The sequence below is a fragment of the Oryctolagus cuniculus genome, chromosome X (assembly GCF_964237555.1).
Source record: "Oryctolagus cuniculus chromosome X, mOryCun1.1, whole genome shotgun sequence".
Classification (NCBI taxonomy): domain Eukaryota; kingdom Metazoa; phylum Chordata; class Mammalia; order Lagomorpha; family Leporidae; genus Oryctolagus; species Oryctolagus cuniculus.
The window spans coordinates 113,981,466-114,009,132 of NC_091453.1; the positions used below are offsets into that span (position 1 = coordinate 113,981,466).

At 39.9% G+C, this 27,667-nt stretch overlaps 1 protein-coding gene across 21 annotated transcripts in view; it reads left to right on the plus strand.

Moving 5' to 3' along the window:
- FHL1 (four and a half LIM domains 1) overlaps positions 1-27,667 on the plus strand; it is a 71,166-nt gene that overhangs the window by 26,326 nt on the left and 17,173 nt on the right. For 10 of the 21 annotated variants that reach the window (XM_070066941.1, XM_070066936.1, XM_051827585.2 and 7 more), the window contains exon 2: positions 1,782-1,854. The exons of 2 other annotated variants lie outside the window; for them this stretch is intronic. Coding sequence is in view for 7 of the 19 variants with exons in the window: in XM_070066933.1 (XP_069923034.1) it covers positions 3,777-3,825 (49 nt within the window). In the remaining 12 variants the exon portion in view is untranslated. Of the gene's footprint in view, positions 1-188; positions 287-1,781; positions 1,855-3,735; positions 3,826-27,667 lie in introns of those variants that run through there. 9 more of the 21 variants (XM_070066933.1, XM_051827583.2, XM_051827587.2 and 6 more) reach the window with 4 other exon arrangements.

The window sequence follows — 27,667 nt, forward strand, 5'->3', positions numbered from 1 at the left end:
GTTTGATAACGTTTTGATTCTTTGCCTGTTATAGTAGTAATAATTATATATCTGATATTCACTGAGTAAGTACATTTCATGGCAAGGCACTGCCAAGTGCTTGACACGTCTGTACCTCTGTGAGATAGGTAGCATTATGATGCTCAGAAGGCTTGTGCAGGTAATAAGAGGCAGAGCCAGTGGTTGAAGGCAGGCAGTCTGACTCTGACTCCCCTGCTGTGAACATCTGTGCAGTGCTGCGTTCCAGCTGCAGCTTCATGAAAGTGTGTGACACCTTCTAGAAACAGTAAGTTCCATAAGAGTGGAGTGCGGGTGGTGAGAGTAAGTAAATCCTTTGTGTATACATACTGTACTAAGCATTGGGAGATTGAAAAGGAATGAGATTTTTGTCTCTGCCACCAAGAAACCTAAAGTCCCATAGGACAAACCAGGTCCTAATATGAAACAGATTTACATATTTATATGGTAGGATATGAAAATATTGTCTGCACTTAAGTATAGGTGGGAAGAAGACTACAAGGTGTTCTTTGAATTGAGTCTCTTTCAAATATCCACTTTGGGATGCTTGCTCTTCACTGCTGGCACAACTTTGCCTTCTCCTGAGCTTATGACCTTGCAAACAAGAACCCTGTTCAGATAGCCAACATGTTTGTCTGTTTTAAGTTTGGAAGAGTTGTCTTCAACTGTGACACTTGTCACTAAGGTCTCTAAACAGAGGAACCCATTAGCCTATTGAACTAACTAGATTTCTGTATATTTTCAAGTATGTTTAAAAATCTAACCACTACTTGTTTGATTGCTAGTTTGGAGAAGGTTGTTGACAGGGGGAGAAGGTAGTTACACGCCTGGTTATTATATTTGGTTTATATTTGCCTTATTTCCATCAATACTTCTTGAGAGCTTTAAGGTGTGAGGACAGAGCAGTGACAAAACAGTTGGGGTCCGCCTCTCAGGGAGAAGTCTTTTCCTCAGATTTCTTTGCTCATGTACATTTCACAGTTGATCTAAAAGCACATTTGGTGAGTTTCAGGATTTCACACTTTTGGGATAGGTACAATGATCACAGTTATCCTTTGCCCCAGCCAGTCCTTCCTGAATATGAAAAGGGGGAGATGGAGGGGTTTTGTGGTTCTGTGAACAGGCCTGTGGGATGTGGCAAGTGGTGGCAGACTGTATTTGTGTCAGGGATGGGAGAACAGCACTGGGCACACCTGTTTGCCAGTGCTGCAGACCATCCATGCTGGGATGAGCCTGCCCACAAGCCTGCATCATAATCCTGTTGTTGGTTGACGATAACTTCAGCAGTCACACTGGCACCTCGTTTCCATGGCAACAACACTAAATATTCCTCTGGTGACTTGTGCTCTACATTCTGGCTGGATCAGAGCCCTCCTGTGGCAAAATATTCTAAAGATGTTAAAGGGGGAAAAAAGGCTCAACTAATAAATCTATTCTAAACGACTGAGTCATTTGTTTTGATTACCCGGGTGATTGCCAAATGTTAATTTAAAACTGAAATAGGCCATGAGCTCACTCCTGTAACAATGCTGAGTGTTTGAGCTAATACAGCTTGATAATGAGGGAGCCAGATTCACTGCCAGTGCTAATGTTATATGATAAACAGACGTTTGGAGAAATATGCAGAACATCTTGGCAGTTTTCCTTTAACTCTAAGGGTTGTAAATACTAAGTAGGATGTGTTACCATGAGCCATTTCAAATGAAGTTAACTTTTTTTTCTTTCTAACTTTCCTTCTTGATTCTCATTTTTTCCCTAATTAGGCACATTGGACGTTATTGTCAACTGCATCTAGCCCTGCCGAAGACATCGTATTTTTCACACATCCAGTGTGAGGTGAGCTTTATTAATTGCAAGAAATCTTACGCTGAACTCCAACCTTCCAATTTGTGGTGTTAGAGGTGGCATTACACAAAGAGCTTTATTTGTACAGGAGGTTTAAGGGAGTTCATTGTAATTGATTTTTGCTTACCCTAAATATTAGCTCTCTGGGGAATGCCTTCTCAAGGGGGAAAAAACCTCATTTGCTTTGAACTTGGGGACATGAAAGGTGAGTGTGCCAGGCATAACAACTGCTAGAAGGTCCACTTGGAAAATAAAGATCTGCTCATGTATCAGCATGAACAGTAGGGAGCAGGAAAGCTGCATGGAAAAAACGGTGGGATGGGAGAGAGGAGACTTTTGCAGACAACTAGCAGAAGGATGGGCTGACTGCATGAGCCATCAGGAGTTTTTGTGCTTGGGGTGGAAGGAGCCAAGGTGCAAGACTGCCACTGAAAATTTGCTGCTAGAAACACCAAAGACTGTTTCTGTTGGGTTACATTAATATGTGCCAGCAAAGATTTTTCTCATTTGCCCTCAAGTCCAGAGTGGTGTGATGAGACCTTTCATGTATCATATATCGGATAGGCATATGGCCCTCTTTGTTTACCCAGAGTGCCTTATTTATACTCTGTGATGGCCTAGGCTTCCTCATTTCTCTCTTTGAGAGAAGGGACTGACAAGTTTGAAAATAATGAAAGGAGAGGATCTAAAAGGTGGCTCATCCAGGCATAGTGAACGAATGGTCACTCTTCTTTTATGCCCAAGTGTGTGAATTTACAAAAGAAGATGTGGTATTTGCCAGCAGTATGCCAGTCAAGATTTCCAGTTTCCTTCATTAGAAGGTTTTTGCATTTTGTCTTCTCCACTCCCCTGTCCCCCTTTGCCTACAGTTACACATTACCTACAGTAATGCATTACATACAGTTACACCCTTATCTACAGTAACACATTCAGTGTAGCTAAGTATATCTCAGGGTAGTTACTCATTGAGTGGTTCAAGTTGCCTTTGTTACATCTACCTACTCAAAATCCATAGTTTGCGGAATATAAGTTGACTCTCCCTTGCCAGAAATGCTCAAGACCAGAAGTGTTTTGGATTTCAGAATTTTTTTTTATTTTGGAATGTTTGCATATATATAATGATATATCTTAGGGATGGAACCCAAGTGTAAATATGGAACTCATTTATGTTTCATATACACCTTATATACATACCCTGAAGGTACTTTTATATAATATTTGTAGTGTTCCTCAGTTTTTAAAAATATTTTTGAGAGAGAAAGGAGCAAGACAGGGAGACATGTACAGAGATCTCATCCAATAATCCACTAGTTCACTCCCCAAATTCCCTCAATGACCAGAGCTGGGCTGTGGACAAAAGTGGGAGCTAGGAACTCAGTCGAGGTCTTCCAAATAGGTAAAAGGATCCAATTACTTGAGCCATCAACTGCTTTCTGCCAGGGTCCACATTACTAGGCATATGGAGTCAGGAATTGGAGCTGGGTGTTGAACCCAGGTGTTTCTCTGTGGGTCACAGGCATCTTAACGTGAATCTTAGCTTAAATGCCCATTGCTGTGTCTATGTTTTGACTGTGATCCATCACATGAGGGCGGGTTTGCAGTTCTTCACTTGTGGTATCATGGTAGCACCAAACAGTTTTGGATTTGGGAGCATTTTGACCTTCATATTTTTGGATTAGGGATACTCAACCATATATATATATATATATATATATAATGTTAATATGTTAATATATATGTTCAACCATATATATACTAAATATATATTTTCATTCTAATACCTAAGTACATTAAAGACTAAAAAAGGACTAAGTTTAGAAACGTTTAATCTGAATTTCTGAATTTTACCCATTTCACCAATTATGGCTGTAGTCAGAAGTCCTTCCAAGATTTTAAACTTGTCTGAGGATAAAATGTCCAGCAGTTCCCCTCAGCTGCCAGAGATGGAACCTTCGTCTTCAGGTCTGTACCCTGCTATACCTGTCATTCATAGCCTCTTCCGTAAGATGGCTGTTTTCAAACTTAGAAAAAGTGATACACACATATCTTCTAAAACAAAAAAAAATCTTAGCTCTAACCCCAGTAGAGAAAACTAAAGCAGAATTGTTTTTGCTCAAGTAGGAGACTGTGACTCTGTTACCCATCTCTGAGTCATCCTAGGGCAACTTGAAAGCACTGTGCTCTATGTCAAGAGCAGAGATTTTAGTTCTGTGCCCTCCTACAGTTCATTTTTTAAAGTTTTTCTACAGAGATAAAGACTAGATAGTTTCAGAAGTTAGGAGAAAGGGAAAAATGTCGCTTCCATCAAATTAGTTGGGAATGCCAGCTAGGTGAAACTCGGCAATTCGCATGTGTTTTTTGCCCTTAGTAATCCCACAGCAACCTGCAACTTTGACAAACTCCATCAGTAGGAAACCTCACTAGAAACTGTGTGCACAATTCTGTGTTCTTAACATGTAATTTTTGTTAAATAGTTATTCACTTTCCTATTTGAAAGGCACAATGACACACACACACACAGAGAGAGAGAGAGAGAGAGAGAGAGAGCGCTTCCATTTGCTGTGGGTTCACTCTCTAAATGGCCACAACAGTCAGCCCAGGTTGGGCCATTCTGAATCCAGAAGCTAGAACTCCATCTGAGTTTTGTCTCACATAGGTGGCAAGGGCTCCATTACTTGAGCAACCTTCTGCTGCTTTGCAAAGCACATTAGCAGGGATCTGGGTCAGAAGTGGAGCAGTCAGAATGTGAACTAGCACTGTGGTATGGGATGCTGGTGTTACAAGTGGCAGATTAACCTGCTGCACCACAATGCCTGATCCTAAATGGAATATTTTAATTGATTCAAAAAAACCCCCACATCTTTGAAGTGATTTTGCAATATCAAGAATACTACAATGACATCATTACTGTGACCCAAACTTGGTGTCCTTGGGTTTTCTTTTAAAACAATGAGTTTCTCAGGTGAGTCAATTAAATAGAATCTGTTAAGTTGTTTCACCGTGATGGAAATATATATGATTATGCAGAAGCATCTTGTGTTCTCTCTTCTTGTTTTTAATTCCTTCATTCACCCAGCCCTATGTGTGCCAGGCCAAGAATTTCATGGTGAGAGAAGTGAAAATGATATCTTTTGGGTCTGCTATTCATTCCTCCAGTGTAGGGTGTCCCTGAATTGTTTTTTCTTTTGCAGATGAGGAAACTGAAAAATATTTTAGCTTTTGTTTTGGCATTACATTGTATGATACTGAGTGCCCTAAGTCATAGGTTAAAAGAGCACAATACAGTACAGATCAGGGTTACAACATAAACTTCTCATCTGTATTGTGGTCTCTTAGCCTGTGACTTAGGCCACCTCCAAATAAACATGTGCCAATAATAAAGTATGTGATAATTGCTGGGGATGCAGCTGTGCCTAGGACCCAAATATCCCCAAATGAAAACAAATGTCAGCTGTGTGTTTCACACTCTACTTTTTTAGAAGTTTGTTTGGAGTAATTGAACAGTTTGGGAAAATGGACTTTGAGTTTCCATAGGAGGATTTTTTAAAAATGATAATGGTCCTGTTTCAAGTTTAAAATAGCATTTATAATAGGTCAACTTTATAATTCAAAAATTTAAAGTTATTCCATCTGGCTACCTTTTAGTTTATGAATTATTTGGAACACAAACTTGATCACAGCATAATTCTGGTCACATGTATGACCTGAGCTAAATGTGAATACTCTGTGTTTATAACATATTAGTGACAATATTGTTAATTAATTAAACACATGTTTCACATCTAGCAAATATTTGTATCAGTGACATATGGTCATTCTTATTGATTTTGCAGGTTTTTAATATTCAAAGAACACAATATTTTAATAGACAGTAGTCATAGTGATTCGATTTGTGCCATTTATGTTGATGTGCCCTTTCCTGGTAAATGAGGAGTGATAGGAAAGTCAACACAGATGGGTTATACAGGCTTAAAGAGTTTGGATATCGTCAGTCTGAAGCCATTGTCTCAAACTGGTGGACTGCTATCTGGCACACAGAAGTGTTCTTTCAAATTTTATGTGAATTGCCAGCATTTCAAAATGGGGAGATTTCACATTTTAAAGAATCCAAATTTTTAAGCTTCTCTTGAAATATCAGAAGATCCAACACCGTTGAGCTGAATTCCTGTTTGGCTACACTAGGAGCCAAATAGCCACTGTTTTATCAGGTGGAGCATGCTGCCGTCTCTGTGACACTAGGGTAAAAGATCAGTTGCTGTGATCAAAATGTTTTATTCTTACAAGAATATGAGTTTTCCACTCCAGGTCTAGGTGAAGTTGAGGTTGCAAACTTAAGGTCATCCTTTCTCTCAAAATACCAGCTTGCTAGCTTCCAGGTGCATGGTTTTGGGTGAAGTTTATTTTGGCAGGGTGCATTAAAAGAGTTAAAGATTAACATTTCAGAGGAGGCGGGTTCCCTACAGATGGCACCTAGTCAAGAGGAGCATCAACAGGTATGGAATCCTCCAGATTGTTCTAGAACCCTCTGTCTTTCTGTGGCCTGAGAAATAGAAGAAGATCTTGGCCAGGCTATTTGGGTTGAATCTTTCCTTACAAATCTGGGTTTAATTTTAGTTGCACCAAGGTAAGTAAAAAACATTTTTTAATACAACATAGCACACATAAAAGAGAAATTGAACTTCTATTTAAAGTTTTGTATTAAATTGTTTCTAGTAAAAAACATGATATATTAAAGCTCAAAAATCATGAAGTAGGAAATAGAGCTTTTAATTTTATACTTATAGAAAATATATTTATGGGGCTCTTAGAAAATTTGGTTATAAGACCAAAGAAAATAAAACAATTATTAAATCTGAATATATGATAACTTTTAAACTATGAAATTATAGAAAAAGAAAGGAAGAGATAGACAGATTCAAGTATTTACAACATATAGCAAGAAAAGGTATAAGTAAAATGAAAAAGAGAACCCACCAGGAAAAATTTGTAGCATGTATGACAAGATGATTAATTTGTTTTATACACAAAGCATAGGCCTGGTACATGGTAGGTGCTTCACAACTCTTGGCTGAATGAATCTTCCAATAGATAGATGGGTTAAAAGACATCTGAGTTCTATCACAAAGTAAATAAATGCATGTTATAATGTTCGGCCTTATTGGTATACAAAGACAAGCATATGCATACATCAATAAAGTATGCTTTTCACTTATTTTGTCAACAAAAACATAAAGAAAACTCAATACTTTGAAAGGGATATGTACTTGTAAATAGCCTTGTAAATTGGTACAGAATCTTTCAGAATGCTATTTGTCAATAATGGGGAAAGTCACAAAGGTTGCTAACTTTTGATCCAGTGATACTATTTTTGATATTCTGTGGTCTAAGGAGCAAATTATTCTAAGAAAAAAAGTCATATATTAATAGATACTGACCACAATGTTTCTTGGAGGGATACAAGAATTAGAAAGAATTTAAGTTGTGTGATATTAGAGAAATAGTTCATTTATTCAACATACTTTTTTATTAAGTAGATTGTGGTACATCTATGAAGTGGAATTTCATAAACATGTTAAAAACTACAGCATTGACACTGGCATAGCAATATGAAAGAATTTGTGTAGTATAGCCTTACTAGAAAATACAGGATGCAAAATTGTATGGATACTGATCATAACCATGCAAAGAGAGCTGTACATGTGCAGAAGAACAGGAAGATGTTTGGACAAATCTAAGTATCACTTTGTTTGAGGTTTTGTTCATGTTATGGTATTGTGGTTTGTAGGTTTATTTCCCCATGCTCACTTAGAGGCTGAGACTCTTCCACTCTACTGACTTCAATTAACTCCATATTGCAAGCAGCATATGCCCATTTCTCATACAGTAGGTGCTTAATAAATCACTATGAAACATGAGGACTTCTTCCTGGCACCAAAACATGGAGTCCTCATGATATAATTCCATCTTGTTTGTTTTGTTCCATCATCCTGAGCTCCTGTATCTCTTCAGTTGTTTCGTGGTTGGCAGAGAGGCATCTTGGTGTCCCACATGAAAAAAGTACAACTATTTGTTTTAGAGCTTTTAGCTGATATGTGGTAGTGCCAGGCAGGGAATGAATCTTTGTGTCTAAAGATATATTGTACACTTAAGGAAACTCTCAGTAGAGCTGTAATTCAGGAGTGATGGCCATCTCATCTGCTGATTTCATCTAGACAAGCCACAAAAACTCCCATTACAGTTGTGAGCCTTCTTCCAGCGGCCCCCTCCTCTTCTGCTGTACTCCCTATTTTAGATATACTTGTCTCCCTGCTCTAAGTGTACTTTTTTTTCCATTTAATTAGGTCAGTTGCTTCATGTCTGTTTTTCTTTTTTGACATGGTTTCCTCTGGCTTTGGCACCACATATTTTCCCCATATGTCATTGCCTCTGCGCCTCATGTTGCAATCGTTTTTCAAGGGGAACTGAGAGCACATTGCTAAGGGGGGTAGCTCTTGACTTCTTTCACTTGCCCTTTGCTTGAATGAGCGTTCGTATTTCTTTTGGGCCCAGTTCTGTTTGGTTTTGTAGTCTTCAGAGTCAGTTGTGTTTGGACTGAAAGATACTTAAGTAAAAATAATGGTAAGTCAGAGATATGTCTGGCAAAGGTGCAGCCCATTTGTTAAGGTTACTGGTTTATTTATCTCCCTTGTCTCTATGGCGACTAAATCTGGGTTTGGGATTTAATGGACTTAATTCTGACCTCTTGTAACATCCCCTAACTTTTCCCAGCCTCTGATTGAGAAGGAATTTATTTTCACTTGATGAGACAAACTGCCTCACTTAGAAAAGTGCTCATAACTGGACCCTCAAAAGTGAAATCTCAACAATTTTGCTTCTTATGCAGTCCTTGATCAGAGTACACATGACAATTGTTAATGAAGCTAGGAAGTCATTTGATACATACACACATAATGTCCCTGATAACCCAAGGAAATAATTTTTTCAGTGAAATGAAGTATTGTTGAGTTCATGTGAATGAACTGTCTGTGAGAGCTTTTTATAAGAGAACCTTTTGTAAGGATATTAAACCAATGGGACTTTTTTATTTTTAAGAATATCTCCACTATCCATTATAGTCTTTTAAATTTGCATGCACGTAAATGTTCAGATGTATTTCAGAGTTCAAGTGCATTAAACTGCGTCATGGAAGTGTGCAATAAAGGTTGGGTTTGACCAGGATTCCCATGGCAGAAATCAGTTTTAGACACTGAAATTGAAACCTGGTGTTCCACCAAATCTATGGATGGTAAATGGAGACATAGATATCTGATATTTAAGGTAGCTAGAGTCAAACCATTTTGGACTTCAGTTGGCTCAAGTGACTCTTTTTAAAAAAAGATTTATTTTATTCATTTGAAAGGCAGAGTTACAGAGAGAGAGAGAGAGAGAGAGAGAGAGCACGGATTCAAACTCAAGCACTCCAATATGGGAAGTGGATGTCCCAAGCAGCATCTTAACTGCACCAAACACTTGCCTCCTAGTTTTAGGAAATTTAATTATTTATTCAAAATCAAGTCAGAACACATTATTTAAAGCTAACATATACTGTGTTACTTTACTCATGGATAATTTATCCATTTGAAAGTCTTTTCATCTTCTCTCGGAATAGATTTGTCCATGGTCAGCTCTTCTGTTAATAGAACAAAGACTTAAGCCAACAACAGATGCCCATTTGTAAGAGATCTGTATTGGTGAAGGGAATATTGGATACTCCTTAATTTCTCTTAATTTCTTCTTAATTTGCTCTTAATTTCATGTAGCTTGACCTACATGTCTTATGACCATGAACTTAGAAAATTTATTAGGTTAAGGTCATAGCTAAATCACATAAATTTTATTAAGGTTAGTATGATAAGCTTATCCAAGGTCAGAGCTTTTACAGAAACCTCAGTGTTAAGGCCTGAAGCTCCTAATGGCACTTGAGAATGTATAACATTTTTAATCATCATTATCATTATTGTCATCATGATTATTATCAAATCAACCTTACATCACATGTTGAAAGCTCAGTGTTGAGAACTGTGCTAATAATAGTTACAATTTATGTATTTCATTATTTCTTTCATTGTTAATATTTCAATTTTGGTTAAATAGTACTGAGAGGCAAATCAGTTGAAATAAAGAGATGAAATACATAAAAAGTGTATTTAGAATAGTAGCCTCATTCTCCTTTCCTATCGACCAGATAGGCTTTACCCTTTGTAGAATATTTCTCACTGAAGGATATCCAATTAGTGCACAGTTAGTTGCTTTAGCCATTCTTCATCTGCATATAAAAATAATGGTCCATAGACAATTTGGTGACAATTAGTGATCTTTGTGAATCTGCAGACATCTCTTCCACCATGTGATGTGTATATGTGATATGACCATTTCTATACATTCTTCAGAGCTCCAAACTTATAATTTATTTCAGGCTTTCCATGTATTTACTTCCCAGAATGAGTAGAGCTTTTCCTGTGGATGATGATGAGAAGTTAGATACGTAGTTGTCAGCATACACTTGTGGGCCAGAAGATTCATGATCCAGTGTCTTTTGCTCCCTAAAGTGATTCAGACGCTGACGAGTTGGACGGGGCTCATTTGACAGGTCTAAACTTGAAAACAGTGTGCTGTAATATTTATAGTCTATCCGTTAGGTTCCCAGCTCTGCCCTCTCTACTGTCAGTCCTTGTAGACAGGATCTTGACCTGCCTCTTTTGGTCCTCTGAAGGGCATTTTCCATTTTTCTTACAGCACAGTTAAGGCACAAAGAGTAAACGGTTTGGTTGGGATTACTGTCTGAAATTGTATCTCCTCTCAATGAATTTCCAGTTTCCGAGGGATCAAGAATCTGAATATTTCCTCTTCCGTGCCCCCACTTCCTTGAGAGCTTCCCTTGGTTCCATGTTCCTCTAATATTTATATTCCTGATACCATTAGTTTGTATATGCTTGAATAGAATAGTCCCTTCTCCTTCATTATCATATGACATTGTTTTCCTTCACAAAATTGTATTATGAGGTGAAATTGCACAATGAATACTCATTCCTCCACCTAGATTCTATAATTGAACAGTTCACTGTACTTGCCTTATCACATATCCATCCATCCATCCATCTAGTAGTGTTAATTTTTTTGGTGCATTTTGAAGTAAGCTGCAGGTATCTGTACATACATATCACCTGCAAACACTTCAGCATACATATCATTATGTAGCTTCAATTTTGACATTCTTAGAGTTGCTATCAGATTTGTTGACATCCTAACATTTATTTAGGTGGTTGCTAAGAAGAAGCAATTAACTTGAATGGGAAATATGGTCAGTTTTCAGACTCTGGGGAGTCCCGGTTTGTTTCTAACTACCAGCAAGTATACAAACACATATGAAGGTACTTCAGAAAGTTCTTGGAAATGCATATTATAGAAAAAAGTGCACAAGTTTCCAGTTTTTTTGCACCAAAATAAATGTACATTTTAATTTTATTTTTCCACAAACATTTTGATGCACCTTTGTTGATATTGCTGACAGTTTCCATGCTATAGTACATGATCATGTTGTTGAAACTTAGAAGGTTGACCTAGAAATCAGTTTGTTTATAGGAATGAAACTGGAGAATTGATGTTGTGAATAGTGGGGCAAAGGATTGGAGTTAGGTCCTATAAGAGTGAGATATGAGTGGAGTTAGATAGTGTATGTGTGTGTGTGGGAGAGGGAGGGTACATTCAGAATTAGTAAGTTACCAGTGTGATACCACTTTCTTATATGAAGTCTAGAGAGGGTTTTGTAGCAGTTTATAATATCTAAATGTCATCGATTTAATAAACATTGAGAATACAAATAGACTCCTTCTAGTCTAATGGTTTTCACCTTATATTCCTTCCCTTGACATCCTAGAAATTCATAAAAATGTTTTAAAGGTTTTATCCATATGTTTAATTAGATTTTTAAAAAATACATTGAACAATTTTCAAAAAGAAAAAAAAAACAACAGACACACTCAACGGTTTTACAGTAAAGTTTAACATCCTGGAGAATACTTACTGATTGACTTTAAAGGAAGTAAAGGTTATTAATGTCAACCTAAAATAAAATTTTGAATAACACTTATCTGTCATTCATCAAAGTCAGAGTAATATTTCTGTTGAGGGAATAAAGACAAAAGGGCTACACTAAAGCCACGGGTGTTAAGGCGCTGGTCTGGGAGAGCTGAAGTTACATTTTGGTCTCCAGTTACCATGAGCTCTTATCCATCTGTTATATTTAGACTTTTTTTTTCTAATACCTTTAGGAATCTGAAGACAGATGAGTATATGCTTTAAACTTGAAACTACCATAGAAGGAGAGAGATGGGTGAGAAGCTAGAGGCTGGCTACAGTGTCATCCCTCAGATGGGGTTGTGTGAATGCATTAGGGAACCTTCAAAAGGGTTGCTCTGTGCCCATGGTCCAAACTGCTCGACATAACTCTGGAAGTGTATGTATTGGAATTCAGTTTGAGATTTTCAGGATTTCTTTGTGCCTAGAAAACCTTAATGTGGATGTGGCAGGTTTCTTTCATTTCAGGCTGTTGTACTCACTTGCATTCATTCCTTTCAGATTGTACCACACTCTGTGCTCATCGTCTGAAATACCTTTTGAAAACCAGTATCACTAGTACCTGCTTCTGTGTAGCTACAGTTGATTTTTAATGATTTTAACATATCTATAATTTAGTTTTTCTCTGACATTTTATTAAGACGATTTTCAAAGTGGAAATAAGTTCGCAGCAGCCACCTGTGTAATGCTCATGTAGAGTCTACCATTAATATCTTACTCTCCTTGTTTTATCACATCTCTCCATTCTGCTCTCTATCATTCAATCTTATTTTTGGATTTCCTTACTAGTTAACTTCATACAAGGGTATTTTAACAAGTTCATGGAAAGAATTAAAAGGTTTTTTGGTGCAAAAAATTTGAAATATATGCCTAGTTTTTTTTAAGGATGTATTTATCTTATTTGAAAGTCATAGTTAGAGAGGGAGAAGAAGAGACAGCACATGACTGAGATCGATCTTCCATCTGCTGGTTCACTCCTCAAGTGGCCACAATGGCTGACACTGAGCCAGGCTGAAGCCAGGAGCCAGGAGTTTCATCTGGGTCTCCTATGTGTGTACATAGGCCCAAGCACATGGGCCATGCTCTGCTGCTTTCCCATCCTCGTTTGTAGGAAACTGGATCGGAAGTGGGGCAGCCAGGACACTAACTGGTGCTGACATGGGATGTTGGCATTGCAAGAGGCAGCTTACCCCGCTATGCCACGACACTGGCCCCAGTTTTTTCATAATATGCATTTTCAAGAACTTTTTGAAGACCTACAGGGTTTCAGAAACTTGATGTCTGGCTTTTTGAACATTGCACAAATATGTCTAAATTGGCATAGAATACTGTGAAAGAAGATGTAAAACAAACAGCCCAGTTTTACTGGGAAAAAATTTAGGAGTTACTTTAAAAATAACAGGTTTTCTGGAATTCTGGCATGGAGTTGGAAAAAAAATACTGGTGTATTTTAAAATATGAACTTTTATGTGACTCAGACATAACTGATCCCCAAATAAGGATGGGGTACACTTGTAAATTTTACTTTAGTCAGAGACAGAAGCTGACTAACCTAACACTTCTTATGGAGAGATGCAAGAGGATCAAATGAATAAAAAATAAATCTTTTTTTTGAAGTGTTATACCTCCCCTTACCTGGGACCAGGAGGCAGTACTATGTAGCCATTCCCCTTTTCGAAGCTCATAAGGAGCCTGGGGAAGGGGAGGGGCATTCTCTCTTTTCCCTCTCCTTACCTCCTGGACCCAGAATGAGCAGAGCAGGGTATGAAATTCCCCTTTTTACCTTTCCTGGTCCACTCTCCCTAAATGAAGTCCTCATGTACTTATGTGTTATTCTCACTTTCTAAATAAACCTTACCATGCTGCAAAAAAAATTGTTATAAACATCAAGTATTGATTATTCCCACAAAATCTATTGCATTTGGAAGACAGAGGAGCAGTGAATTGAATTGATATATGCTGGCTCTAATGTCAAACATCCGTGTCAATGTGATAAGTGCAAATTATTTTAAAAAATCCCACTCTTGTTACAATTCAGGGAGAATGGGATGAAGATGAAAGGTTCTAGTGAGTGACCTTTGACCCTATTTATGTGGAAACATTCCCTACATTTCTGCAAAGCTGTGTTGTTCCTTTCATTCTCAGTCCCCAGAATTGTGTCCAAACACTGTCCTTTGGCCCAGTGGGTTGGCTGGGTATATTTCCTTCTGGAAGTCTTCACTAGCACCTTTGGTTTAGCTGGCAGGGGATCCATTAAAAGCAGTTTTTCCCACTCATTAGGAGCCGAGCCTGTTCTTTCCATGTCAGTTCTAGCTGCTGTTACTTGGGTAGAAACAGATCTTTGCAATGTTACCAATCTCTGGAAAGTCCAAGAAAATTGAATGTATAGGAAAAAAAAGAACAGAAAAATATTTAGGGCAGGGATTAGGTGAGGGATATGGATGTGGAACTTGGAGATTAGATTTATGAGAGGACATCAGAACTTCATGGAAAGGGGATGACATTGTGGCATAGCGGGTAAAACTGCCACCTGGGAAGCTGGCATCCCATATGAATACCTGTTTGAGTTCCAGCTGCCACTTCTGATCCAGCTCCCTGCTAATGGCCTTGGAAAGCAATGGAAGATGACCCAAGTACTTGGATTCCTGTCACCCTAGTGGGAGACCTGGATAAGGCTCCTGACTCCTGGCTTCAGCCTGGCCCAGCCCCTAGCCATTGTGGTCATTTGGGAAGCGAACCAGTGGATGGAACTCTCTCTCTCTCTCTCTCTCCCTCTCCTTTCAGTAATGCTTTCAAATCAATAAATCTTAAAAAGTTCATGGAAAAATGATGTTAAAATATAGGTTTATTTTAGTGCAATAAAAGGGAACTTCTCACATAATTTTATCATTCCATGAACTTTTTGAAAACCATTCTTATTTTAAATGTATCAGAGTGTGAGTTTTAAAATATATTTATAGGGAACTGTGAAATAATTTACCAGTCCCAAGAGATGGGACTTTAGAACCCATAAAAACTTGGTGGGTTGATGGAATAACATGGACTTTGGTCTTGGAAGACTATTGGGTTGCAGAGTTTTTGATTCTTTCACCACTGACTTGCCTCTTTGATCTCAGAATGTGACTGACTTGTCCTGTGATTGTTTTCTAATCACCAAGAATAAAACTAATTTACTGTATACAGTGTAAGAATTAAGTTTCAAACTCCGGATTCTGTTATAGCTCAGGTTTATGAATTCTTTTTTATATTAATTGCTTTATTGTATACTTGGACATGAACATTAAGCTTTTCACCGGTGCCGCGGCTCAATAGGCTAATCCTCCGCCTGCGGCGCCGGCACCCCAGCTTCTAGTCCTGGTCGGGGCGCCGGATTCTGTCCTGGTTGCCCCTCTTCCAGGCCAGCTCTCTGCTGTGGCCCGGGAAGGCAGTGGAAGATGGCCCAGGTGCTTGGGCCCTGCACCTGCATGGGAGACCAGGAGAAGCACCTGGCTCCTGGCTTCGTATTGGCGCAGTGCACCGGCTGCAGCGCGCCAGCCGCGGCGGCCATTGGAGGGTGAACCAATGGAAAAGGAAGACCTTTCTCTCTCTCTCTCTCTCTCTCTCTCTCACTGTCCACTCTGCCTGTCCAAAAAAAAAAAAAAGAATTTAATTGTATTCGAAAAGAGTTGTGTATGGATACTTCATATTTTATAGTTCATATCATTGTACTGCTCTCAAACAAATGATGTTTTCACAAATCTGAAAGGTTAATTATCGTACTGTAAAGCATATTTAAAATACATAAAATTGATTACATGATGTTCTTACGGCTAGTTGGAAGGTGAAACAGTTTTCTAGATTTATGCTTAGGACAGATGACACTACTTGAGCTTCTATTCTTAGTCTGACATCGCCCCCCCCCCTTAAGACAAGACAGTTAATCTTTTAAATGTATCACTTTATCCATCTGTAACACCTGTAGTCTTAGTTCATGAAAATAGTACCTGGTTTATATTTGATAGTATTGAGGACTTGATATAGAAGGCGGCACAGAAGTTCAAATTACTACATAGAGCGTATTTGTATGCCGAATGATAATCTTGACAAATTACTAATTACTACATTTAGAAAGTTACAACTCTGGAGGGAATTGATATTTGATATTGTTGTCCTGTGTGTTCTAAGTTACCATCATAACAGTAGGAAAATAAACCCTGTCCTGGCTGTGTGACAAAAGGATTAACTCACTCCTTCAAGTTGTTACTAAAGCTCCAGCCCTTTCAACAACAGATATAAAAAATGTTTCATATTTAATTTTTTTCTGAATAAAAGTGGTAACCTTAATTTTTTATTTTGTAGAAGGTTTTCCAAATTATTTTCTCTGTAAAGAATGATCAACCATGTCAGTTACTTATATCAACTAAAAATACCCTGTAGAACTATGCAGAGGAGTATGCTTTTGATTTTTAGATCAAAGCAAAGAAGCACGATTATGTGGTGCTTGCTTGGTGTACATTTGCGCCCAGTTCCTTGTACCTTTGCAAAGAATTAAATATTAACGAAATACAAGAAAATTAAATTGCTAGACTCTTAAGAAAAGCTAAAATATCCACATTACTGTTTTCTAAATCCTATATCCTTAGAAGTTTGGGATAAATAGAAGCTGTATCATGAAGTCTGCCAGTTTTTTTCCAGTGATATGTCACTAGACTTTATAATGTCTGATAATTGTGTGTGTGCTTATTGTGAAAATTGTATGAGTCATGTGAAAAATCAGGTGTACGTGAAAAATCGGAACACATCACCTACTTAGGTACAAAGGATGATTTACGTAGATGTAATTTTCTTTTATAACTATATAATTTTATATTATTTTTGACAGATACAGTGCTTGTAAGCATATTATTCAACTTTGTTCTTAAAACAATTCTGTGAGAAAAGCAGGGCAGGTATTAGCATTCCCATTTCATACATGAGGAAGAAAAAGAAGAGTGACTAGTAAGTAACTCAATAGAGGCAGAGATTATATCTGGGATTCTTTTATTCTGAGTGTAATGGCTTCAGTTGTAACACAATAAAGTCAACCAAAAAATTTGCTGTTCTTTTCATTAAGTGAGAGCTTAAAATTAATGTGACTTTTAAACTGTTATCTAATTTTTAACTGTTATCTAAATTTTATTAAGTTTTAATGAACTTTGAACCTTCTAAAAGTATTTCAGAATTAAATATCATGGGGCCAGCGCCATGGCTCACTTGGTTAATCCTCCGCCTGCAGCGCCTGCATCCCATATGGGTGTCGGGTTCTAGTCCTAGTTGCTCCTCTTCCAGTCCAGCTCTCTGCTGTGGCCCGGGAGTGCAGTGGAGGATGGCCCAAGTGCTTGGGCTCTGCACCCGCATGGGAGACCAGGAAGAAGTGCCTGGCTCCTGGCTTTGGATCGGCACAGCGCCAGCCATAGCGGCCATTTGGGGGAGTGAACCAATGGAAGGAAGACCTTTCTCTCTGTCTCTCTCTCACTGTCTATAAATAAAAAAAATTAAATATCCTGTGTTACAGCTCCTAAATTAATCTCTTCTCTGTTAATTTCCTGGTCAGATGTGTTAATTTATATATGCATTTAACACTTACTTGTGATATTAAATGAGTAGACAGTTTAAAGGTTAATAATGTTTTGTAGTCTTAATGTACTCCCAATTTACTACAGCACTGTGACTGGAGATCTCCGTTTTAATACATAACAAAAATAGCTAGTATACACACTTTTAAAGTGGTTTCTATGTATGATCATAGCTGATTTATAAACATCAACCCCTTCTCTGAAATCCAAAGAGTGAATTTGTTTAAAGTGCCCTGTGGGATTGGAATCATGTGCTGGTGACACTTCTTTCTCTCCTTTGTCTATAGAAACAGAGAAGTACAATCTAAGTTGGTAACTTAGTGACAAACAGCCATAGAACACTGGTCTCCTGGCTTCAGTTAGTTATGTGACCTTTGAAGAATAAATGTCCATTTTAGAAAAGACTGATCTTTGAGGCTATAGACATTGAGATACTCTTCTGCTTTAAAGAAGAGACAATTACAGGTTTAATTTAAAACTCGGAGACAGATATAGTTGAAAAAATCCGTGACAGATTTATATAACACGGGAGGATGGTGTTTTGCTCTCCCAGCATGCAGTTTTAAGGTCAGATCTGTGACTCAGAGCTGTGCACTTCCCTGGTGGTATGCATTGATGACATGGTGCCAGTCTAATAGTCCAGAAGGGCTTGTGCCCAGCTCAGGTTGCTCCATTATAATCCCCAGCTGAGAGGCCACCTTTCGTTTTTTAAAATAGAGAAGACAACATGAACATTTGAAAGTCAAATACCATATGTACTTGATAGCTTTTCAGCCTAAAGACTTGCTGATGGAACATTAAGGTGTTTCCTTAATTTGGAGGGATAGATCCTGCTTTGCCATGAGTCTGTCATGGTGATTACGTGAGCATATATGTTGTGGATGTTGTCATTGTAAGCATTTTGTAATAAGCTTATGTTTTTTCATTTTTAAAAATTCGTTGGCAAGGCATTGTGGTTTAGTGCAAAGAGTACTAGACCTGGAATCAGAAAATCCACTTCCAGAACTTCTTACTCATATCTAACTATAATTTCGCGCCCAACTTGTAGGGTGACTATAGATTGTGATAATGCACTGTATATTTCTCTAAAAATATACTAGAAGGACTTTTGAATGTTTTCACCACAAATAACTCTTAAGTGTTTCAGAAGATAGATATGTTTACCTTGATTGAACATTATGCAATGTATACATGTATTGAAACATCACATGGTACCCCATAACTATGCACAGTTTTTCTGTTAGTTAAAAATATTAAAAATTATTTTCAAAATCCACTTCTCTAAGTGGCTTATTAGCTGAGTGCAACTGAAGCCTAGTTGGCGTGGGATTTCCAGATGGCATTTTCTCTGTATGAACACAAATAACCTGCCATTTCAGTAAGCTTTGGTGGATGCTGCTTGGTCCACTTGGGATCTTTTTATTTTTTCCATTTCTTTATAAATCAAAACTCTTGTTTCCTATAGTGTATCAGAGGAAGGCAAACTGATTAAACTTAGTACTTTTTATAGTAGTTTCATTTCATCTTTTAAACGCTTACATGTTTTAACACTATTTCAAGTAACTAGACTGGAAACAAGTGCCTTTCAATAAGCAATGGATTAAGTAAATTGTGTTATGTTGACACGGTTGAATGCTGTGTATGTGTCAAAAAAAGAAAGATTTTTATGTGCTGATGTGGATGGTTCTCTAAGAATATTGAATAAATAGGAAAAGCAAGCTGCAGAAGAGTATTATAGTGCACATCATTAGTGTACATCATTTATGTTTTTTAAAAATAAAAAATTTATATAGCTACATACTTTTTATATGCCCAGTATCTCTGGAAACACAAAGACAACAATGATATTATCGGATATCAGTGAAGATGGGTACTAGATGTAGGGAGAAGGAGGGACAGAGAAATCTTCACTATAGATGCTTATATACTGTATGGTGTTTTTTTTTTGGCCAGGCAGATTTAGACAGTGAGAGAGAGAGAGACAGAGAGAGAGCTATAGACAGTGAGAGAGAGACAGGGAGAAAGGTCTTCCTTCCATTGGTTCACTCCCCCAATGGCCGCCACAGCCAGTGCTGTGCCGATCTGAAGCCAGGAGCCAGGTGCTTCCTCCCGGTCTTCCATGCAGGTGCAGGGGCCCAAGCACTTGGGCCATCCTCCACTGCCCTCCCAGTCCACAGCAGAGAGCTGGACTGGAAGAGGAGCAATCGGGACAGAATCTGGCGCCCCAACCGGGACTAGAACCTAGGGTGCTGGCGCCGCAGGTGGAGAATTAGCCAAGTGAGCCATGGCACTGGCCTTATATACTGTTTTAAAGAGATTTATTTTTTATTTGAAAGGCAGAGCTAGCGAGAGAGAGAGAGAGAGAGAGAGAGAGGAGGGGAGAGGAGAAGAGGAGAAGAGAAGAGAAGAGAGAAGGGAAGAGAAAAGAGGAGGAGAGAATACAAGAGGAGAGGGGAGGGGAGGGAAAGAGAGGAGAAGAAGAGACAAGAGGAGAGAGGAGAGGAGAGGAGAGGAGAGGAGAGGAGAGGAGAGGAGAGGAGAGGAGAGGAGAGGAGAGGAGAGGAGAGGGGAGGTCTTCCATCTGCTGGTTCACTCCCCAAATGGCTACAATGACCCGGGCTAGGCCAAGCTGAAGCCAGGAGCCAGGAGCTTCTCCCAGGTCTCCCACATGGGTGCAGGGGCCCAAGGACTTGGCTCGTTTTCTGCTGTGTTCCCAGGTCATAGCAGAGAGCTGGATAGGAAGTGTAACAGCCGGGTCTCCCATATGAGATTCTGGTGCTGCTGCCAGTGGCTTTACCCACTACACCACAGTGCCGGCCCCTTCCTATGTACTTTTTCAAAAATATATATTCAAAACCAAGGTAAATCTGTGCAAAAACGAATGTTCACAGCAACATTATTCATAATAGCTAAAAAAGTAGAAACCCAAATGTCTTGTCAGCTGATGACTGGAAGAACAATATGCAGTGTGTCTATACTATGATATGTTATTCAGTCATAATGAGGAGGAGTCAAGTACTGAATACATGCTGCAACTCAGATGACTATTGCAAACAGTCTGGAAAGTGAAAGAAACCAGTCACAGAAGGTCATATATTGTATTCTTCCATTGATATGGAATGTCCAGAAGAAAAAAAATCCTTAGAGACACAAACTGGAGTAGTGGGTTCCTGAGGTTGGGTGAGGGGGCGAGAGTGCTAAGAGGTCTGTCCAGGCTTTTGTTGGTGGTGTTCTAGAATTAGATGGTGGTGATGGTTGCCCAACCTTTTGAATATGCTAAAAAAATAATGAATTGTACACTTAGAAAGGGTGAATTTTGTGGTGTGCAGATTATATCAATAAATAAAATTTTAAAAACTTGATGAACTCATGAACACAAAAAGTTTAAGAGTCACTGTAAACATATAAAACCAAGAAAAACTTTCTTACATGTTTCTACCTAGGAACTATTTCCATTCTAAGTTGTGTTACATGTTGTCACTGATAATGCCAAAGAACTTCAGTACTCTTTTCACTAAATTATGAATTTTGATAGAATTGTGGCTGCAGGCCTTCCCCAGGGTTTGCCACTAGGAGAGGCGGTTAGGGGGGAGCTGACTCTCATAGTCTGAGGAGTCCTTCCTGATGGAAGGGGATTAACTCTGGGGCTCTGGGGTGAAATTTGTGCATCTGGCAGTACAACTTCTCTGATAATCACTAAGTGCTCAGAGGTTCTAGATCCAGCAGGACAACTGACATTATAGCATCTGGCCTGTTCACAGTTTGGTCAGATGACAGTTTTCTGACAGTCTTCCCAACTCTACTTGTTTTAACCTGGGGGGTTGACCACAGTGTATCTTTGAAGACTGGGGTGGACAGTGCCTACTTTGGTTCTGCAGTATCTGAACCCTCAAGGGGTTGCTATGCTTTCCCAAGCTATGTCTCAGCACAAGCAGCTGCTAAGTCCATCCTGTGAGTGGCCTAGCAAAATAGATCTTTCAGGTCCGTGGCTGTGGCATTCATTCAGTATTAACTCACCTAATACAAAACTAATCTGCATTCTAACTGGAGCTGCTTGATGGATACAGGGAGCCTCCTTCCACTGTTGCTCTTTCAGACCAACTTAAGCTCAGAGTCCCTAGGGCTTTGAAATTTTTGTCTCTGGTATTCTAACAGTTCTCAGGCCCATGGTCCTTACAGCTAGGCTCTTGGTCAAGATCTTAAGTTCTTATCTCTTTTCCCCTGTGGGTTGATAAACTGGAGGATAATGTCTGCTTGCAGGAATGTGCTGCTTGGGGCAGCTGTATTTTTAGAGAGTAGTTGAATAACTAATAATATATAGTACTTACTGTGTGTCAGCCACTGTTCAAAGTGTTACAAATATTTACTGCTCTATTTCTCACAGTGACCCTATTATATAGGCACCATTATTATCCTCATTTTGCACACGAGCCAATTGAGTCACAGGGAAGTTTAGGAAAAGTCTTCAATGCCATACTTCCAGAAAGTAGTGGAGGCTGCATCTCTTTCTCAACATCCTACTTCCAATTCCATGCTCTTAGCCACTATACTATGTTCTCATGCAACTTTAAAATAGACACACTCGTTTAAACTCAGGAAAAAATTCCATATTATTTGTGTTGGAACTAACAGTATTAATGGTCAACCAATCAGAAAATTAAACCTTGACTTTCTTTCATGGAAGCTGTCAAAAATGTATATGATCCATTCTGATCCATTTTCTCTACATTTCATTGACAGCAATAAAATAATTACCATCACTCTGTGTTTTCTCTATCTTGTACAATCTGGTTTTATTTACACTGGGCACATACTTGACATAGTTGTTCTCTTTGATTATCACACTGCTTGAAAATTCGTAAGAAGGGTTGGGATTGGAGGCAAATGTAGTATAATCTTTCCAAGTGCCTGTCCTTCAGTGGTTTCTGCTGTTCTTGTCTCAGACTCCCATTGCATTTTGTTTGCTGGACTTCATGTTCCTGTCATTCTCTGTCATGTACTTGCTGCTTTGCATGGTGGATGTACTGCTTGACTTCAAGAACATTGAAATCACTCATTTTGTTCCTTGAGAGTCAGCTGTTTTAGGTAGATCTGCTTCTCCATTCAACCTTGACCTTGTCTCTTAGCTTTACATTAACTACTGCTTCCAGTGATCTTGGCCCAAGTGTATGGTGGTCTCTTTGACTTCACTCTTGCAATAGCATGGGAGAAACTACAAAGTGTTTTCATCTACAAGTCACCTAGCTATCCCTTAGTCTCAGGGTCTGTGACACAAATTTGCCTCTGCTGGTAACTGCCAAAGTCAAGGGACTGTGAACCCCATTTACTATAAACAATATTCCCAGGTTGTGCATTATAATGAGTAAGGACTCCTTGCTGGAAACAGCTTGATAGGATGCCAGGGATGATGCCTTCATAATGCAAGTGCAGACAACCACATTCTAGATCTGGAGCTGCTGTTAACTCAGGGAATCAAGTCATCTCCCCATCTCTGGGCTTCAGTTTTCCCATGTTCAAATGAGTTGGTTGATGTAGATGGTATTGAAGATCATTTCCAACTCTGTCATTAGGCAATTTTTATGAAGGTGGACATAAAGCTTTTAGAGGAAGCTATACTTTGTCCTCACTCAGTGCAAACTGACTAACAGGGAAGACAAACTACTGTTGGGCTAGTAATCTAACAACAGATCACACACCAACAGCTTAGGATCACTCTGGTCCTAGCACTGGCTGTTCGCAGAAGACGTGGTACAGTAGCTGAGTTCTTGCCACAGAAATTTACTTATGTTTGCTTTGTCAGACACTAATCACTGTGGGCTACCACCCTCCTTGGTCCCTCTGTGGTTACTCTTACATGGAATCCAGATTGAGACACTGCTCAAGCAGACAAATAGCAGTCCTCAGGGAAGCTTGGCAGATGAGAGCTAACCAAGCTCTTAACTCTATTTGCTTTTTCAGTTCTCCAGAAATCCAGATTGCTCCTGCCATCAAAACTCTATTGTCTACCAAAATGTGGACTTCTTTAGTGACACCCAGGTCACTGCTTGGTGTCTTTCACCTGCCATGCTCATACTCCCACTTGTGTGCTCCATGTTAGTTTCAGATGTTCTGCTGACCAAACCCACACAACCACTCATAAGTTTTTCCAACCTTTACCTTGAATTCTAGCATTACCCTGTTTCGGGTTTGAAAACACCACTGAGTAATAAAGTAATGCATCAATTAGAGCCCTTTGGTACATGAAAACAGATTATATGTTACATTCTTGATATTTCACGCTAAGAATTAGGAAAAATTATGGTAACATCTCTGAGCAAGGCAAGTGGTCTTAGTCATCAGCAGTAGGAATAAAGATATGGACTGAAGCGCATTTGATTCATTCTTCTTTCCTATTATGGCTATTAATCAGCTGAGTAAATTACAGAGTAGGCTCATGGAATGTTTAGCCTTCAAGCATCTAATGGAAGCTTGAAATGTCCCTAACAGGTGGGCTTGGTGAATGCCAGGACTTAGCAGGGTTGAAAGGGTGTTTTGAGTCATGGCACATGGCAACATGGAAATAAAACAGATATATCACAAGTGGGTGGTAGAAATAGACTGGAAGAGAATTTTAACACCTAAAGTATGACAAAGATTTGTCCCTACCAGCTTCTTGGTTTCACGAAGCATTCATCTTCCCTTCATTTGAGATTCTGTATTTGTATTCATATTATATATTTAATTAATTCTGGTTTCTATTTATTTTCTTCTTTTGCTTTTCTCTTAACTTCTCTTTCAAATGTCACCTCCATTTTTTAAATCTGAGATCATCATAATACATTGTTTTGAAAGTCCTATTTGTTCAGAGTCATCCTGATAGTGATTTCTGATTAGAAGCCCCTAAAAATGTCTTTAGGGTGTGATTGGGATAGTACCTACCTCTTTATGAGAGTGTGTTAAAAACACAGGAAAGGGCAGACTTTGAGGACAGGGGAGAATTAAAAAGGTTATGGGGGCCGGCACTGTGGTGTAGCGGGTAAAGCTGCTGCCTGCAGTGCCTGCATTCCATATGGGCGCTGGTTTGAGTCCTGGCTGCTCCACTTCCTATCCAGCTCTCTGCTATGGCCTGGGAAAGCAGTGGAGGATGACCCAAGTCCTTGGGCCGCTGTACCTGCATGGGAGACCCAGAGGAAGCTCCTGACACCTGGCTTTAGATAGGCTCAGCTCTGGCCACTGTGGCCATTTGAGTAGTGAACTGGTGGGTGGAAGACCTCTCTCTCTCTCTCTCTCTCTGCCTTTCTTTCTCTCTCTGTGTAACTCTGACTTTCAAATAAATAAATAGATCTTAAAAAAAAAGATTACTAATCATGGGGTGATGTTTTCCAAAAATCAAATGACGGAGGCCATGGCACATGTTTAAATGTCTCAATCCTTGAGGGAAACCTCCTAAGCCCTGGTCAGTTGTGAAATGAACAGGCCTTCAGTGGACTTAACGAGCATTTTCAAGGTGCTTTGCTGTTTGCAGAATGTCTCACTGCATGCATCTTATCACACTTGTAATAGCTCTTCCTCTTTTCATAGCCACGCTTTCCTTTTCTTTGAGATTCAGAGATCCTTTTAGGCAGGCACAATTCAGGATTTGCTTTCATTTGCATCTTGCCTAATGAACTCACCCCTCATGTGATTCTGAGGGTGCTCCTTCATTTTAGTCTTTGGCGGGTATGATATGAATTATGACATTTAAGCAGTGACTTTGCACAATTGGACTTGTCAGTAGGAAAAAGTACTCTTCCCACCTTAAAGATTGACAGGAACATGAGATGGCTGAAGCTGTCTGTACTGGGGTTTTTCTGGCAGGAGTACATAGGACAAGAAATACTTCGAAGAGCTCAACGTTGAATCACACCATATCATAGGGCATGACTAGATGCCTTAATCTTGCAGTTGGAGTCACTCAGGAGAAATTGTTGGCAGAGGAACTAGTAGCCTGATAAGACTTTATTGAGGAAAATGCTTGCAGTGTATTAATTTAGTAGTAGCAAGCATGAAAAAAAGAATGTCAAAAAATTAAGATGAAGCAGATGCTATGTTTGGCTCTTTAGTTGGCCCACTTTGAGCCTTTTTTTGAAAGATTGGCTTATTTTGAAAATCAGAGTTACAGAGATAGATAGAGAGAGAGAGAGGGAGAGAAAGAGAAAGAGAGAGATAGCTTCCATCTGCTGGTTCACTACCCAAAAGACTGCAACAGAAAGCGCTGGGCCAAGCCAAAGCCAGGAGCTTCATCTGGGTCTCTCACATGGGTGGCAGGGGCCCAGACACTTGGGGCACCTTCCACTGCTTTTTCCAGGCCATTAGCTGGGATTTGGATCAGAAATGGAGCAGCCAGGTCATGAACCAGCACCCAATATGGGATGCTGGCATTACAAACAATGACTTTACCAGCTACACCATAGTGCCAGCCCTACCACTTTGAGCTTTGAAAATGTGATCCTGCCAGTGGTGTTTCTGAGTTGAAACACCTAGGATTATATTGCAGTGCAAGAATTCCCTCCAACAGCATTCCATTGTCATCTTACTGGTCTTTCTATTAACAACTTGCATCCCATTAAAGCAGAGGTGGGAACATCTGACCACTTATAAGACCCACTAAATCATTTGGTCTAGCTCTGCTGAGGCAGAACTCGAAATTCAGTAACTCTGTAGCAGGCTAATTTTTAGGTTGATAATGTTGTATGGCCCACGAATGGTGTTACAAATATTGAAATGGGCCTTGGCAGAAGCAAGATTCCCTACCCCTGCATTAAAAGGAGTTCACTATTGACATTGCTGAAGAACCTCATTGGAAAGTCCAAAATGGAGGATCCCCCTTCCCGCATACTAGCTCTACCTTCCCAACTTCCCATTATTTTCCATATCAGCCACAATCTGAATTTCAGAGGGATCCTTTACTCCTTCCCCTCCTTTACAGCTAACCAACCCTTTCAATCCTGCCTCACAGTGCCCTTTCCATCTCATCTTTCCTAGAGGCCCATTGCCACCACCTCTTGTTCCTTCAGTCCTTCCTAACATCTCATCTGCAGTGCCCGTGTTGGCTACCACCCTGCCTCCAGACTCCCTTCCTCTGAGATCTAACCTCATCAGTGCTTGCATCAATCTGATATCGTCACCCTTCCCTTGCACCCTTCTGTGCTCTGAATTTCCTGTCTCTAACTTTGCCTTCCATCACTTTCTTATCCTGTGGTTTTGTCACCCCCCAGCCCACCCCCATCTCCATCCTGCTTCTGGAGCAAGCCTTGAATTCTTCTTATACATTTGATCACAGTATGCTTTTTTCTTGGAATGTTCTTCTTTCCCTGCATGTTACAGTCTTTTTTTTTTCTTTTGACAGGCAGAGTTAGACAGGGAGAGAGAGACAGAGAGAAAGGTCTTCCTTTTCTGCTGGTTCACTCCCCCAAATGGCAGGTATGGCTGGCGCTGTGCCGATCCCAAGCCAGGAGCCAGGTGCTTCCTCCTGGTCTCCCATGCGGGTACAGAGCCCAAGCACTTGGGCCATCCTCCACTGCCTTCCTGGGCCACAGCAGAGAGCTGGACTGGAAGAGGAGCAACCAGGATAGAATCTGGCGCCCCAACCGGGACTAGAACCCAGGGTGCTGGCGCCGCAGGCGGAGGATTAGGCAAGTGAGCTGTGGCACCGGCTTCTTTTTTCCTTTTATGACAGGCAGAGCTACACAGAGAGAGAGACAGAGAGAAAGGTCTTCCTTCCGTTGGTTCACCCCCCAAATGGCCGCTACGGCAGGCGCGCTGCACGGATCTGAAGCCAGGAGCCAGGTGCTTCCTCCTGGTCTCCCATGCGGGTGCAGGGCCCAAGCACTTGGGCCATCCTCCACTGCCTTCCGGGGCCACAGCAGAGAGCTGGCCTGGAAGAGGTGCAACCGAGACAGAATCTGGCACCCCAACCGGGACTAGAACCCGGGGTGCCGGCGCCGCAGGCGGAGGATTAGCCTAGTGAGCCGCGGCACCAGCCTGCATGTTATAGTCTGAACCGTTCCTCAGCAACAAGTCAAATGCCATGCCATCCATCAAGTCTTTCCTGATCCCCAAACCTGATGTGATCT